This window comes from Amblyomma americanum, chromosome 1, assembly GCF_052857255.1.
Source record: "Amblyomma americanum isolate KBUSLIRL-KWMA chromosome 1, ASM5285725v1, whole genome shotgun sequence".
In the NCBI taxonomy this organism is placed as follows: domain Eukaryota; kingdom Metazoa; phylum Arthropoda; class Arachnida; order Ixodida; family Ixodidae; genus Amblyomma; species Amblyomma americanum.
In genome coordinates, this window is record NC_135497.1 from 226,049,107 (window position 1) to 226,066,776 (window position 17,670).

The window sequence follows — 17,670 nt, forward strand, 5'->3', positions numbered from 1 at the left end:
TCACCAGTGAGGCTGAACAAATAGAAGTCAGGCTTCGCCCTTTTTCTCTCCCCATCCTATCATTTTTCGCTTGGTTCGTATATGTTGTGCGAAACGGAATAGCAAAGCGAAAGCAAAGGAAAGTCGGCGCGTTGGGGTCAGACTTCTCCGTACTCTGCTCCTGACTAACGGGGTGACTTGTTTTAGACAATCAAGCTTACAACAAAGAGTGGCGGGGAGCAAAAAGCAGAAGCAAGAAAGTAAGATGTGCCATAGTTCAAGTCCAACAGTAATCGCGGGAAAAGAAGGAAGACGATTCGATTCGTGCTTTTGTTTCGTCTCTACGTCTCGTGGGGCGGAATAAAACTTGCGGCGTGCAGTTTTCGGGCGGCGCTAGTGCGCAGAAGAATCCTCTCGGGGGTTTCCCTTGAGGTCAGCGCAAGAAAAGAATGGACCCCGCGGCACAAGCAAACAAATCGCGGATGGGGCGCTCGAAGCTGTGGCTGCAGTTCAGCAAAAGGAAAAATGAAGATAAGAAGAAGCTGCCGGGGGCTCAAAAGTGGCCTCGATCTCGAGAGGAAACTGGCTTCCTGCGAGGACGCCCGCAGCGCCGCTGGGCTTGGTCTATTCGGCGCGAGTCAAAAGATCGGGCCGCCGAGCCGCGGCGTGCCGTGGTGCGGCCGCACAGCCCAAGTGGCGCCACCACTGCGAGACGGCTGCGCGGGGCGTGCAAAACGTTTAGATCTTCGTACGCTTCTTGGCCGCTTATTATTATTTTTTTTTTGGACAGAAGTACTCCTTTCTTGGCTGTGCAGTTCTCGACTCACAGACGTGGTTCCACTTTCGGAATGCAAAGTTACTTGTCGCGAGATGAATGTAGCGGCCCTTCCAGAGTGGCTTGTGCCAGATAATAAGACATTATAATAAATAAATGGGCGCAAGTCTTGTAAACACATAATTTTGTGAAGCGCCCTTCGGGCATTTGCGTAGCATGCTGTGTTCGAGTAAAGTTTTTTGCCTTACTTTCTTAAGCCAATCAGAAAGAATTACAAGCAGTAAGTGCGAATGCGCGAGAGGCAGCAGTAGAAGCACGAAGACACTGCGAGCACTTTCACGAAGTATCATTAAGTTTTAGCGAATTTTGAAAGTTTAGGTCACAGTCTGGCATTGTTTTGAGACCTCACTTTTTTGCCGAAAATCAATCGTGTGAGCGAGAACTAGGCTTGGAGATGTATTTTATTCGACTCGCTATATGTGTTGAGTTTGCCGACACGAAACGCCTCCGTAATGTCATGTGGAAATTTATACTACATTTAAGCCAAGCTCTAAACTGCAATGCTTAATTTAAGAGGTGGGTTAGCACTAATACCTGATTCTTTAAGAATTAAACGTCTAGACGCTACTAGCAATAAAGCCCAGTCTTCGCGGCCGAACGTGGTGCGATTGTAACTCGATGAGAAGAGGTAAGCCTGACCATGATCCTTTAGTATGAACTCACGAAAAAAAATTGAGTTCTGAACCCGGCTTGTATCGCGTACTTGTGATGCTTAGAATTTGACACAGATTAGCAGCTTGTGAGCCAGATAAGTTCGATGGACTACGAAAACGGCAATTATCTTAAAGCGCTGTTGAAAATGAGAGCACAACTAGCCATTTCTCGGATACGTGAAAGAATGCGACGGAATAAAAGGAGCCGCAAAGTGGCCTGGAAACGAGAGGTGTTGTAATTTGAAATCAGAATTTTAGAATGCAGCGCCTTTTGTTTGCTGTCATCCGTTAGTTTGTGCATTTCGTCCATTCTAATAGAACAAAGGACGGCAGGGCCATTGATTAGTTTTCTTTGAAAGTGTTCGGAATGGTATGGCAAGCCTGCATTGGCAATTAAGTGTCGGCCTTAGTGTGAAGCAACCCCGGAATATAAGAATTTTGTGAAGCAATCTAAAAACAGATGCTACTGAGCTTAAACTTCCGCATGTTTTTTTTTTCTTTTCCCTTCTGCAAGATTTATCGCAGGTTCAATATTGATCCCGCCGTCAGTCTCATTTGAAAAGAAAGGAATCAGTCGTCGGTCCGAGAAATTGAAAACTTGACAGACGTCCTGCGCACTCAAAAAGCAATGCGGAAGATGTACAGATTTTATACCTCGCCCTGGATGCCTTTCTTACGAGCTTGAAAAAGAATGAACAGTAGACGTAGGCGCATCTAGAATGCTGCAAGTTATAAGTGTACTCGTACTTGAGTCACAGCATTCACTGCATGCATCACGTTACATGTATTCATTCATATATGAAATTGTAAGAGCTTTTTTTTTTTTAAACCTGCATTCAACAAGGCATGTACGTACGCAATATGCGGGCTCCCGTAACTGCCATTGCATTTATCTGGGTGACAGAGACCCGCAGCCCGTCTCGAGCGCGAAAGCGGAGGCTGCGCGCGTTACCGCTGGAGCTGCTACGTCCGTAAAGGGCCAATTTAGGTACCCCGATGAAAAGTTGCTCTTTTTGGACGCAGTGGTGAAAATAGCTGAATGAAAAAAATACATAGAGAAGCCAAGCGGTTGTCGCATCTTTCGCGCATGCACCGGAATTGCCTGCTTCGTCGTCTCTCGAGACACGTCCGTGTGATCGATAAGCGACGGCTGATAAGAAAAGTCTCCAATGGACGCCGATGCGCCCGTTGGAGACGCGAGGGGGGGGGGGGGGGCATCACAGTGGCTTGCGAGTGTGATTGGCGTGTGAGAGGAAAGGTGGGGGGAAATGCGGCGGTGGGTCGTGGAATGCGCGTGTGCGCGGAGAAAGGGCCCCCGTTCCGGCCCCGGTGGATCGTTCATGTCCCACGGCAGCGCCAGGTTGGCCGGAAGCGCCCGCCGTGGAGCTTGGGTCGTCGACGAGGCTCTCCGACCGTACGGGTGGGGTGACAGGCGTGGACCAGGGGGTGCCTACTACGGTGCGTAGAGGGACAGAGCTTGGACGATCTTCGGGTCGTGTTTTGAGCCTTCTTTGAACTCTTCTAAAGACAGCTTGTTGTCTTGGTTCTGCGCAGGCAAAAGGAAAGCAAAGAATGGCAGCGTTGTTGACAGAATGAAGAGACAGGGAATGGTTATCGAAACTTTTAGGGGGAATTCTGTATTCTAACCAAAATCAGCCATTCGTATACACAACTCTCGCATTTGTTATCCAATACTTGACAGAGGATTGAGCTGTGGCCATATCGCTACCAAAACTGGCGCACTGCTTCCTCTCCCTGAATTCTGGTTGGTTGCAGGGTGTCCTCGGGCTCTCGCCCACAGTGGAGGGAGGCTAACGGCTTCCGCCTCGTCACCTTCTCTTTGGCGTATTCGGTCAATGAACGAAACTTTTTCATGACAGTATAATTTTTCGGCGGTATTTTACATCGCTTTCCGGTAGCAAGACCCGACAGTTTGCAAGTCTGCAAGCGATGGCGTGTACGTCGAGCCCCTTAGCACTTGACAGCCAATTATTCCCTTACTTATGAGTCGATAGATATAAAGGTGTGTCGAAAGGTGAGCCTAAAGAGATAAAAGACCATTCTCGATCAAGAAAGCTGCGAACTATAGCTAGGCGTAAGCACGCCAGGCTTCATCTTACAATCTTACAACTGGGATAGCCTCAGGCTGAATGCAAATGGTGTTGCACAGTTAAACTGAACCGACGTACAGTCGCGAGTAAAAAGACTAGCACAATGACGCCACAGGAGTGGTGAAAATCTCACCGCGCAGCTGGTGCAGCGCCGTGCTTTGTGAACACACCTGGCACTTTTGTTATCGGCGTGTTCGTAACCGCAGCGCGGAACGTTGCTATCTGTCGCTCCTGTGGCGCGACTAGTGCTAATCTTTTTTTTTTTTTTACTCAGGACTGCACACACCTAAGTCACTAAATTTCCAGGCCACCGAGGTGACCACTGCGTGGTAGCATTGTTCCTGCAATTCGACTTCAGAGCTCCACACCTCTGGAGGGTGAGTCAAGCCTTAGTCCTTACTGTTTAAAAAGGCATGGTCTTGGGCTAGTTGGCTCATGCCTGTTCTTGGTATAAGACGGCGCAAAGTCACACACTCGCAGAGAACAAACAGCGCATTCTCTCTGTTCTTTCTGCATCCGCGTTCTTAAACTGCTTCACTAACAACCCTCACCCCTTCCTGAGCTCTAAGTGCCACGGTCGGATTAAGTGCGCCATTACGTGGCTCAGCAGCGAATACCGCATAGCTTGGAAACATAGCTGCCACACTGCCGTCGTGGCGTATGCACCGACACGCAGTAACGCCTAATGCGTACGCGCTTTGTAACGTACCGCTTACTCAGCTTACACACAAGTCAGTGAGTAAAGTAGCCCACAAACTACAGCGGAGACAGGCTTTTTTTTCGGCAAGGATATTTTCGCGTCCATCGTCGGCTCTCATACACTTGTGACGAACGCATACCGGAAAGCCACGGTACATACATTTACAGCTGCTCAACATCCCGATTTACTAATCCCTTTAAACTTCCGCAGAGCACAGCAGCAAGACAGTGCCGTTACGGAGAAACTTCTTCTCATGGCCACCGTGTGATAAGCGTAGGTAGATGCTAGCGGAGCGTTGATGGCAGCTAACAAGGGCATGAAGGTGCTTGAAACCATGCAGTGTCCACCTTGCAGCATTCGAGTTAAAACTTTGTTGTGACTGATTTTCTCCTCTCGGTACAATTTTGATATTGCCTTTACATCGCAACAAAGGGCGAGAGAAGCTTTTTCTCGACTGTCATTTTTCACGACACGCTGAGCTGACTACTGCACCAACAGGAATGCACTAAAGCTAGGCTATCCTAGCCAGTGTCTCCTCTGTTACCAGTGCCTGTCAGATCATCCGCTTTCCATTGTAAACAGCGCGGCCGCCTCGTTCACCGGTTATCCGCGATGTGGCGCGCTCTCTGCTTTAAGTCTAGAGTTACTGTACAGCGGTGCTTCTTACAGCCTCCGCGATGAGACACAATCCGGCGGCATCCTAAGTGACCAGCCTTGGCTGGGCTATAGGCAGCAGAGCTGGTGTAAGCGGGGAAGGGCAGGACAGAGGGGCAGGAAAAGGCTTGATTCACCTTCTTCGGGCCATATCATCAGGCAGCGGAGGCGTTAATTAGGAGGAGTTTTCCTAGCTGACCAGCCCGTATCAGAGGGCGACACATGGTAAGTTTCAGTTGACTCCCTCTCAGAAATTCATTCATTCGCTTTAGTACGTTGTAACATTCTTTGATAACATCCAATGACATCAGAACCAACTCAGAGGCAATATAATGAGTGGGAAAGTATTGTCGAGGAAACACGGAAGGGTATATTTTGCAGGCACTTAGCATGTGATCCTCCTGTATAGTCACTTAAGAAAATTGACGTATTAAAAAACAGCTTTCTGATTCTGATTAGTTACGCGAATCATCTCGCAGTAGCTGCGCGGCGGAGTAGCACAGCCAACATTAAATACTAAATATAGGGCGTGTTCATCACATCTGCGCAGGCCGTATGTGCATTTTATACAATAAAAAAAGATAGCAATAGGAGTTGCTTCAACCACTCACATAATTTGTCGATGTGCGCTTTGCAAAACCTTTAGCGGAGTACCGTTGCCGTAATTCTCACAGAAAAAAAGTAATAATCTTTCCACCGTCTCAGTTATTAAGGCAGCGCTGCTCAAAACTGGCATCATTTATTTCGTCATCCCCGCGGCGAGGCACATGTCCCTGCGAAACCACCGAGCGCAGACCACGGGCGCTGGATCAGATTCGGAGGCAGAAACAAGAGAAATAACGCCCCGCGCTCGGCTCACTACAATACCCCTCCTTTCCTCTTTATTTTAATTTTCTTTTTTTTTTCTTTCTGCATCCGGGTACACCTGCGCCTGGCATGCTTCCTCGATGCTCCCGCACTCGCTCGCTGGTTCGCATTGTGGCTCGTTCGCGCGCGCTGTGGTGAAGCCTGCGGCAAGAAAAGGGTGCCCGCTCCGATCAAACGCTTCGCCCCGTTGTTTTCGCGTTCGCGCTCGCGCGCGAAGACAAAATAAGAGAGAGAGCACAGCAGCGGCGGTGAGTAAAAACTTCATTTTCCAGGTAAATAACGCTCTCCACTACACCGCCCTGGACGCCGTCTTTCGCAGGCATTCGGTGCGCAGTAGTAATCGGATTTGCAGTGCACGTCAGACAGGACACGCCCTTTTTCGATCCGTGCCGGAGGAGCGTAATGGACGCGAGCAAAGCACGTGCCGACTTTATTTGTTCTTCCTCTGTGTCCGACGGTGACGCCACGTTGTTTCCACCGGCCGCATACATTACACAGCGGAGACGGGGAAAATGGGGGGGGGGGGGGGGGGGGGGGAGGAGGGAATGCTGCCTGCGAGAGCAATAAGCAAAATGTGGCGCCACTCACGCACTGGCGAACCAGGTATCCGCCCTTGCATCTGAGTGCCGTTTATGCCCTAATGTAATGAACGCCGCGGCTCAAGTAAGCTGCGCGGCACTCCGCCCTGCTAATTGCGTGCAGCGACTACGGAAGCTGATCCAAACAGGGCATAGCAATCGAAACGGCCATCTCGCGCCGACAGTGGATGCCCGCGGCGCTGTGATTGGTCGTCCCTGGAACCGCTTTTTTTTTCGTGCTTTCTAACGCGTACAGAATGGTGACCTCGGACAAAGCACGTACGTCGTGCTAGTCTCGCTGCCCACCGAAGTGAAGTGACATTCAGATACACACTGCGGCGTATTCCAGAGCGCGTCCTCGCTCCGAGACACACACGACTCCGCAAAAGTCGTCACTGTCCTCTTCACACCGGAGACAACGGCGTGAGAACCTCGCCTTGTGTATGACGAGCTACCTCGCTTCATTTCACGCAGCTCCGTGGGTGCAAATTGATTTTTTTTTCCTTCGTGCCTATCTTTTTCCTCTGCCCGGGTCACGTCTTGGTGAGACTCGTTTTTCACGCAGCTAAATTACAGCGGTTGTTGTCCATGGCATTCAATATTTGTAGAGGTGCTCCTTAGGGCGCTTTTATAGCTTGCGAGTGAGTCGTAAGCACGTGGCTGTATAGTTCACGTCTACTAACGACAATGTCCGACGGCGCAAACCACACAAGCACTTATAAAGAAAGAAATGAAGAAAGGAGAAAGAAAACGAACAGGGAAAGGAAGGAAACAACAAAAAACACAAAGGAGGGAGGAATAAAAGGAGAGAAGGAAAAGAAAGGTAGCAAACACGAGGGAAAGAAAGAAAAGTAACAGTCGTCACTCTTATACGGTGCCTTGCTCCGGGCACGAATTTTAACATGGTCGCCCGGAGAATTTCCGTGTAATCATATCAACGCGACAGCGTTAAGGGCCCCATGTCGCAGAAAAGCCGGTGTGGTCGGCGTCGGCCGTGAGCGAAAAATTCCAGAAGCATTAATAAATAAAACCACGTGTAGTAAATTGTCGAGTTGGGGAATCAAACCAGGGTCTCCGGAGTGGGAGACGAGCTCGCTAACCACTCCATCACGGCATCTCGATGGTTTTGAATGAACACGGGCGCGTCTAGTGAATACTGTGTTGTTTTTTTCCCTTCCCTTCCATGCAACTTCCATGCCGTTGTCTGCATGGTTACCTGCTTGCCGATGCAGCAAAGGAATCGCTGAGGGTTTCAGAGGATTTGCGCCGCAAAAACGACTAAATACGAACTGTCCGCGGCGCGTTTCCTTAGAGCGTAGCACCGTGTAGTGGTTCTGGGCTCACTTCCTAGATGGCGACATTGCACTTAATTTGACGCAGTCGACGCATTCATTGCATCTGCGTTCACTGTTTTCGCTCCATGTAATTATGCGATAACGAAAAACCGTGGAAGTGCTCTTAAGTCGACGGGAAGGAAAATGCAGGCCAAGGAGAACAGCGTGTGGCTGGCAAAGACAGCCGCCGTTGCTTTACTGAAACACCGCTAATGAGTTGCGCGCCCCGTTCGCCCACCCCTACAAGACAGTCCTTATAGTGGGTTCTATCATGCGACAATCAATTACTAAGAAACGAGGCATCTTTTGATGTCTTTTTTTTTTGCCTCGACTGAAATGCTACGTAACATTAATAAATTCATCCGACAGACAGCGGAGCTTTATTCTGGCGGCGTAATGAACGACAACACCGCCATGCGAACCTAGCTAGCTCAAGAGGCAACGTAAATAAGTGTCTCAAACATTCCGTGAAAAATTCCCCAGGAAAAATTTAAGAAAACATGAACTATAAATAAATGGGATGGAGTTCTACATTGCTTGTCCCCACCTCCCTTAAAAAAACACTCTTGTCACTCATTGATCACGTGCATGGCTCACTAGCCAAGCAACTACAGTTATTCGTGCCATGCCAGATCACAGGCCTGCCGATGTTATCGACTTCTCGAAGTACTATACGTACAGGACCAATTTTATGCCAGAATTTTTAACAGCGGACCGTTGCATCATTGCGTTGCAACTTTCTTAACATGCTGCTCCCTGAAAACGCCTGCGTAGTTCAGACTTGCCAGCTTAGCTCACGCTAAACTCAATCATTGCCTGTGTGCGAAATAAAGGGTTGCTTGCTCATTTATTCTGGTGTGTTCGCGCTTCCGTTTTTAAAGAGTACCCATGTGACAGTGAGGTTTTTACGGGGCTAGCATTATAGTTCACGTCAGAGCAAAATCCGCCCTGCGATGTAAAAAAATTCGCTGACTGGTCGAGGTAGATCGCATGACCTTGTGACGTCATCCCAACCTATCCATTGTGACAGGTGGAAACCTGGAAACGGACTGTGAGCCAGCATGCCCACCGTGGCAGGTGTCAAAGTTATAACTGGTAACCTTGTGAGGTCATCACAACCTGCCCATCGGGTTGTGAGCAACCGGCCACGGGGGGCAGGTAGAGGAGGTATACGATGACCATTCCCGCATACACGGGCGTGCAGGCAGAATCTAGGCGACAGAGAAGTACTGGTGTGGGTGGGATCTCTAATGCCATTGCAAGGTACTCTTAAAAGTATAGGTATAGGTATAGGTATAGTATAGGTATTTTCTCCCCCCCCCCACCCCACCCTAAAGAAAAAAAACAATGAGCACATTAAATGACCCGCCAAGGTCCACATTACACAGATGGAAGGAAAATCTACTTCGCAGAATCTGACGCCTTACTAGGGGTGTGCGAATATTCGAAAACTTCAAATTGCGAACCGAATATCCTTCTATTCGACCATTCGAAGCATCAAATAGTGTATTTTCAGAATGAATGGAAACGAATGAAATATGTTCTCAACTTTTCGAATATATTGATTTCAAATAATGGCAGAAGGTTCGAATAAGGCCCGCTGTATTTTTCTTCGGCGCATGTTTTCAAAAGCGGCCAACACCGACGCCGCGCATAATCCTACCGCGTAAACTATGAACAAGATGAAGGGTCCAGCGCCACGACGCGTTCCATCTCTGCGATGGTGTCCGTAATGCCTGTACATGGCCTCTGAGACTCACCGACGCGGCAGGACTCGGGAAAATTCAGCAAAATCCTGCCTTGATGCTCGATCTCTGAGGCCATGGCTCATGCGTAGGTGCCCCCCAGTCTCATTTCCTGCGGTGTGGTTGTAGTGCCGCCAGGTACCCCTCCGGTTGTCTAATCGGTACAAGGCTTCCTCCGGCATAGTGCTCGGCATTTTCGGGATACAATACTTGGGAAAAGAGTATTTGACTAAACCAAGCAAATGGTAATTTTCTCATACCTATATCATGATGTTCTTAGAGTTAATATAATGACTTCGTGTTGCGACCTGCTAGTGGAAATTAGTGGTGCATGTTTCAGCAGCTATAGCTGTAAGTTTATGTTTTGAACTTATAGTGCCTAACAGCACTGCCACTACTGCCGCTTCAATGTTTCCCACGATTGCTCATTTTGAACGAATATTCGCACAAGTAGCGAATATTATTACTAATATTATATTCGCATTCGATTCGGTCCTATCACTGTTCGATTCGTATTCTATTCGGGTTTTATCTACACTATTGTTATTCGATTCGGTTTGGAAAAAGTCCTGTTCGCACACCCCTACTAGGCACTATCAATGGCAATTTCTGAGACACTGAAATGACTCTGGAGATTCTAGCTTGTACCTGTGAACTCCGGGTCGCCGCAGTTCACCGATTCCTCACATTCTACTCACTTACGTCTAATTCCGTGGCTTCTTCAAAATACTTCGTTGTCAGTTTGAAGCTCTTCACCATAGATGCCACTGAGATGCTGCACTTATGGACCGCGGCCTTTAGAAACGTTTATTTCCTACTGTTCCAAGCACCTCGCGATACAAGCACTACCGCAAGTTTTAATTGGAATCCCCATTGTACACTGATAACACAACCAGTCATCAGGTAAAAATGAATGCAATTGCTCAAATGCCACTGACGATGAAAAGCCTACAGGATCCCTTGTCCGGCTCTCCGAAGCAGCAACAACGTGTGAACATTTTGTTTTCAAACCATCGTAGCAGCAGCCTGTTTGAGGAGAAACGGAATGACGCCCGCGTGCTGTGCGATGTCAGTGCACGTCAGATTCCCAGGTGGTAGAAATTAAACCGGAGACCTCCACTACGGCACCTAATTCTCTTTCTTCTTTCACTACCACCTTCCTCCCTTCTCTTACGGCGCGGTCCATTAAGATGTGAGGAAATTACTGCGCCATTTTCATTCCTCAAAAACGAATTTCCAATTTTCAGCCTGTTTTACAAGCCTAAGACCGTGTTTGTTTCACCATCCACAGTCCATTTTATTGTGACCATTTTATTGCTTTTCCACCATATTCTCATCGTAAACGCCCCCCCCCCCCCCCCCTAGTCTTCACAAGGCCTGGGCCGTGCTAATACCAGTCTCCTGTGCAGAGAAGCATGCAACACACACACAAAAAAAGAGGAAATTCGGAACTTCAAAAAAAAAATAGAGAACACCCTCTCTACCTCTCTCGACACAATACGTACCTTATCCAGTTGTTCGAAAATGCGGTCCACTCTGGCCCTTGGGTCATCTTCCTCGTCTTCTTTTTCTTGGCTACCCTGTGGGATGAAAAGGGAGCGACGTCGGTTATTCACCGCAGTGTGCAAGGAATGCTGTATGGGGGCGCAGCAATGTTGCCAACAGCGCCAAAGAGGAAAAAACTCCTGCTCGCTGCGCATTGCTACGTAAATAGGCAAGGAATATGACCTGCATTTTCATCCCCGTTCTGACAGCAACGTCTGCCGGGAGATACAGTTATTTTTAGTGCGTGTGTCTCTTCTTTTTTCTTTTGCCACAGTAAATAATTTCCTTCCTATTTTTCACAAAACATTCATACCTACCGCAATGAAATTAGAGCAGAAATTTTTTCATTAGCGCTGCGATTGTCTGCGTGCGCGCCGTTTGCCGAAAACTCGCAGGCCACGCCGTGATTGACGCGAGCCACAGTTTTGGAACCTTTCTGTCAGAATACTGCGAGGCTCAGTTGCTGCGGCGAGCTAGAAGAAATTTAGGCGGAGATCTTCAGAAGAGTGACAGCGTCGCAGGAGTCTGACATTAGAGCCGGAAATCTGCTCGCGCATCTCGCGAAGCAGTCCCCGTGTTTTTGACGCAGAGAACAGTGTTCCGGCCTTCTTTCGCAGCAACGATGCCGCTTCGATGAGATTATAATGGACGAAATTCTGGCTAAACCGAACTCTCATGTTTCGATCATCCGGTTCATTTGAACTGCTCTTTTATCCTGTCAACATCAAATATATTGAAGAGGCCTGCCTTAATTTTAACGCCGATTCATTCGACCAAATTTTCGGCCACTTCGAGATCAATTTATTGAGAAACGACTGTATTTGTTTTTATTGTAAGTTCCTTTAGTAGTAAGTTTGCTTTTCACTGGTATATGACATATTATTTCCCGTGCGCGGCGCAATTTTTCAGAATGAGTACAGCTCGCTTAACTACGTTGTCACAAACACATGTTGCTGCGTAATCAGCTTAATTAATAGTTTATGCTTTGAAATCAACTTTTACGCGACTCATTACCATGTTTGCTCCGCACATGCACAATAGTCCATAGAATAGGCCCGCTAAAAAATCTTTAAACGGAAAGGTCATGAAAACAAAAGCGCTTTTTTTGCGAAAAGAATAGTTTTTTTTTCGCGAAATGAGACAATGAGAAAAACCCTATTGCAATTTGAGAGCGCTGGGTGCGCGCAATGATTGAAGACACACCAAAGTGAGATCGCTGGATTAAAAACTGATTATATGCAAACAGGAAGCAGAGCTCAGAGAGCGGAGGGTAGGGGCTAAACAAAATCAAAAGGAAGCGTGCTTAAATGTGGAGGGGCATCACAATTCCGGGAAGTCAAAAATGCACAGTAGCCGCTCAAAGTAACTAACGAGGTGTTCTCCTATGTCAGCCCCTTTCTTCGTTTTAATCCATGATTTGCTCACTTCGTGCACAGTAGAATGTGCGTTCGTTTTTTTTTTAGCTCCACATCGGAATATATCCCGCATTATAGCGCGCCGTTGCTGAGAAAGTCACGATAGTCGCGTTTCTAAGCACCACTGCAGTCAGGACTAGAATTCGGCCTGCAATCTAGAACAACTTATTTTTTGTTTCAGCTCCTCGCAAATTGTTCCTTCTACAGCTCAACCGTAGGGTCACCTTGTTTATTAACGAGATAGCGTTAAGGCTCTCGTTATGGGCAAAATCCGGCCTCGTCGTCGGTGTTGTGAGCGAGAAATCTCCGGACAAGACACCTAGCTAGGTGGGCCACCTAGGCTAGCTAAGTCACGTGACATTGTGACGTCGTCACAACCTGCCCACCGGATTGTGAGCAAACTGACCACCATGGCAGGTGGTCCATGGCGGTGGCACCATGGCAGTGGCGGTGGCGGTGGCACCATGGCAGGTGCCACCGGTGGCATCACCGGTGGCAGCGCCTGCTATTGCCGGGCAATGGCGCATCGCTTAACCGCTGCACCACTGCGCCAGGAGGGGTATGAGGAATCCCAGGGGGCATGTGACTGTGAAGCTGAGAACGACCAGTTCCGCACATATGGGCATGAACTTATTAGCGATGTTACGTCATATCCTGAAGTGTCTCCTCCGATTTTGTTTTACCACTCTCATAAGGACAAGTGTGCATAAAGCTGCCTGGATTATGAACTAACAACAATCTGTTGGAATGCAAGCATGCACACTTGCACATTATGGAGAATTCTGATGGAATGAAGAACCGGTTTGAGAAAAACCTGTCTGTTCGGGAATAATCATGGTGAGAAAGTACCAAGCGCCAATTACTCGCTAAAACAAAACAGAGACACTGTGCAGCATTCTGTATAGTGTGGCTGTCTTCTCATTTTCGTTTTCGGTGGCAGTGAGATTGTGTCCATGCATGGCGATGAGCCACCAAGAGTAGTGATTTAATCCTGCCAAATAATAAAACTGTAAAACTTTATTATGTGGCAGAGGGAAAAGTATTCATAGGGGGGGGGGGGAGTATTACTACATTAATTGCACTTCCAAGGCAGGTTTCAAAAGCTGCCTAGGCAAAAAGTTGGTACTAAGGTTGAGCAAACCAACGGCGTGCGTAACATAGCGCCGCCTGCTGCCCACACTCACATATGCACTGAGCTACGACTGCGGCAACGAACGAAGCAGAGGAAACGACGGAGCTTAACCCCCCTCTTCCTTTCCAAGGGAAACTAAGGAAGCCGAGAGACGCATGGCGACAGGTGAAAGGAAACAAAGCGAGGAGAGCGGTTAGGAGAGGCGCCCGCCGAGCTGTGCGGGAAAGGCGCCCGCTCCAGGATTAGACGAGAATTGATGACGGCCCATCGGTTCGATGCGCGGGGCGGGGAAAACACGGTCGACGTTCGTTTTCACACTGCGCCGCTCCTTCCTTCTTTTCTCTCTCTCGCAGGGCCGACGGGAGGCAGCGGAGAGGGAGGGCCCGCATTCCAGACAGCCGCCGCCAGCGGAGGAGGCTGTTCATCACCGCCCAGCGGAGCCGCGCGACCGATTTCCGTTAATCGGATCCGAAGCACGTCGCTTAAAGCGTTTTTCCCCTCGAAGTGGGTGCTCTTCGACTGAGAACCAAGAAAACTTTATTCGCGAGGAATGCGCGCCGCTCGAGGAATGGGCGCGGAAAGCTGAGCTATACTGGCGAGTAAAACTTGAAGAAGGCGTTTCTTTGGCAGCGACTGCACGCCTAAAGGTATGCGCCTTTCTGGAAGAATCCAATAGATGTACTTGAGTCGAACGAACGAAACCGTTAGCACTGTAGGTGCTTGCGCTCTTCCAGTTCTCTTGTTTTAGTTTGAAAGAATATAATCATTACTTTGCGAAAGTAAACATTTCCTTATGATTGAAGTTCTCTGCCTAACTGAGCGCCTTGAAGTCTACGGTTCCTAAAAGAAGCAAAAATGTAGAGTTTTAGGCTGCGACGCCAGACTGGTTCCCCTTTGCCGCAACTTTGACATCCGGCGGAGTTTGCATAGCGCCGCATAAGGTTTCCCGCAAACCGAGTCATGATTAGCCAATGGAGAGCTGAGTGAGAGCCACTGAAAAAACGGGGCGAACTACAGCGACGAGAAAAGATGGCGTTAACATGTTATTAAGCAATAGTCATAGGTAAGTGTAAAATGTTTAGTTGCGTTCTGCAATGACCCCCGAGGCTTCAATAGGATGTAAGCGCTCCAAGCCGCGCTCTTGTTCCTATTGGTTTCGGTATTGTACGCGCGGCTGAAGACCAGTGTCAGCTTTGCCCAGTGTGAACCATAATCTGCCTACTTCCCGCATGAATCCACCATGATTTTCGAGGCTACAGTCTTTTCGCGGTTGGCTCTCACACTTTGTCTATTGCCTTGTTCACTACCTTCATCGCTTCACGGCTGGGCGCATGCTGGCTACACTTGAATAGGAGCAGTTAAGTGAATGCGTCTCCACATAGTTGACTACAGGTAGTGAACAGGCAGTGGTACCTACAATACACCCTTAGCCAAAGAGTACTCAAGTTGTGGGCATTCAGACAGTGAGGAGGAATTTTTTTTTCCCCCGAGACCCGTCAAAAAACTCAGTTTTCGGCATATACTCACCAGCATTTCGTATATAGCATCTACAATGTTGTACATCTCCTCTCGTGTGATGAAGCCATCATTATCAACGTCATACAACTTGAATGCCCCTGTAGAGGAAAAGAAACAGAAGATTGGCAGCAGAAAGAGAACAAGTGGAACAAGGCACTGAACTGTAAAGCTGAACAAACTTGTAAGGGCGAACGGCCACCTATTTCATTTTCAGCAAAGAAACACAGGCAATAACTCAGAACATGCGATGTCTAGCAAGAAAAGAACTGGACGTGCGGGACCGAAAGCTTTCTGCTTGTCACCTTACAGCGGGCGCATTGAATTTTGACAGCTACAAGATCTATTGAATGGATGCAAATGCTGAAAACGCTGAACTTGAGGGTTTCTGTTTGAGATTTTCATGTGCGCGGTTTTGTATGCTAAGGCGCGTATAAAAATTGAAATTCGTCGAGGTCCATCTGGAGCTCTCAAGTGTACGGCGTCATTTACGGCCCATTGCGTAGCTTCAGGACGCAGAAATCGACTAATTTTCACCTGTATGCAGTTGCTAATCGTTCCTTAAGCTTTCCTTTTCCCCTTATTCAATGCTGAGCAAACAGAACGACACCGCACAGCATCCTTTCTACTATAAAACTTTTTGTATAAACACCCTCCTCTCCCTCCTACTCGCCCAGTATATAAACCTGTAAGTATTTTCTCGCCCTTCTGCCTCCATCTGTGCATTTCAAAGCTTGTTCTTTACTCTCCGCTTCCTATTTGGTTTCGGTGCAAACTGAGTGAGGCAGGCGCGCTGTAACCGGCATGGTTCAGTTCGTTTTTTCGTGAATGAACGACTTCGCTTTGCTTCCACAAGGCCAGAGCCACGTCATCTGCACGAGCAGCTATCAGGTGCATGCAGGATGCGAAAACTCTATCTGCGCGCTCTTCATCCGGCTCGAATTTTTCAGGAGAAATTTATCGCACTGCACTTAAGACAAACCAAAGCTGTAGCTCTCGAAGCATGCTTTCAGACCATGGAATAGCGTCACTTTCTTCTTTTTTTTTTTTGGGGGGGGGGGGGGGGGCGGGTGCTCACTCGCTTTATTTACCGTAACACACTGCGAAAAATAGACTGGCGCGGAGGAGATCAGACTGACCTGAGCTGTTTCGCGCCCGCGACACCGGATTGTAGCTGCTCGTATCTGCATATTTCGCGCCCTTATCCTGTGGTAGTACCTCGTTAATCAACTTTCCCAAGCTCAAAGACAAACACAGGCCGATCAGAGACTCAATTAATTGCCTTCGCTCGCGTCATCAGTATCCCTTTCCCCAAAAGAAGAATAATTTAGCCTCAGGGTTTTGTGAAAAGGCTTCGGGGACCTGTTTTAACGGGGCCACAATCTGGGCTCCAAGTCAGTCGGTACTTGTTGTGCAAAGGAATTAAAACTGACGTCAGTAAAGGCCTATTCTCGGTTTGTTTTTCAAGAAACTTACTTCTGCCCCATGGGTGCGGGCTCGAATTATCTTTCCAAAAGTGCACAGTTTCACACTTGTTATAATATTTTTGTTGTCCACAAAAGCACCGGGAAGGAGTTTTGGTGGCCGGTGTCGTGAGACTTCGAAATAAAATCTCCGGCGTGAACCTTTTACGCTGTTGTCGAGTAGTGAGAACAGCAGTCTTAAAGTGGGTAAAGAAAAACAAAACGAAACGGTCGAGGAACGAAAAACTGCTGCTAGGTTCCACGAAAGGTTGAACACTGCAGACAACCAGGATAAGAATAATGCACATCCGCCGTCATACGTTTATGAAACGTGGCTTAGGCGAAGAGTTTTAATTATTTTTTTTTGCACCCGGGGCGGCATTGGGTGAGATTTATTGGTGCGGTTTGTAAATCTCGTAATCATAATTTGGTATAATTGTAATATTGCATTCCATACAATTCTGACCGCATGTGTACACTCCGCAAACAACCACAATAACGGGCTGCGAAATTCTAGCAATGAATGGCTCAGAGAAATCTGTGCATTCAGTTTGTGCAAATATGCGGTGCGTAGCTTACTACATTTGATCATGAGCAGTGGTCATTATCAACGTGCGTAAATTCCGTACACTTCCTTACTAAAGAAACGTGAAGAGGCATAGGCAAGAATTTGAAAAAAGCTGCCATTTCAGCTGCAGTCGTGGGTGCCAGAGCTGTACTTAAAATCCATTACCAAGCCTATTAGCACAGATAGAGCAAAAGTATGAACTATGCTAACATCATGGCCACTGCATTTCTACACCACACAGTTCATTTTACGAACTGATGCTTCGCTTTAGTTCCTGTAGCCAATAAGTTTAGTGCAGCTTTTAAGCAGCATCCATGGTATAAAAACTAATTGAAATGCGATTTTAAGGATTTCGATCCTATATATGACGTCATTGTCGACAGTGTAACCGCATTTCATTCGAATGAACACGAAGGAAAAGGCAGGAGTCTCACATAATAACTTTTCTTCGACGTTTCCCCTTGACGTTACTGACAGCGCTCGGATGAACTCTTCGAACTCTATGGAGCCGTCCTAGAAAAAAAGAAAGGAACCAATGGTTTGACGATTAATAACGTTCAGCGCTGACAGCCCTGT

The 17,670-nt window shown here is 47.8% G+C and overlaps 1 protein-coding gene across 1 annotated transcript in view; it reads right to left on the reverse strand.

Moving 5' to 3' along the window:
* Nucleotides 1-763: 763 nt before the first annotated feature.
* LOC144114687 (frequenin-1-like) overlaps nt 764-17,670 on the reverse strand; it is a 211,503-nt gene continuing 194,596 nt past the window's right edge. Inside the window, exons 5-8 of the mRNA XM_077648570.1 lie at nt 17,529-17,607; nt 15,076-15,164; nt 10,962-11,036; nt 764-3,013 (exon numbers count right to left, since the gene is read on the reverse strand). Coding sequence (XP_077504696.1) covers nt 2,921-3,013; nt 10,962-11,036; nt 15,076-15,164; nt 17,529-17,607 — 336 coding nt within the window. The 3' untranslated portion in view covers nt 764-2,920. The remainder of the gene's footprint in view (nt 3,014-10,961; nt 11,037-15,075; nt 15,165-17,528; nt 17,608-17,670) is intronic.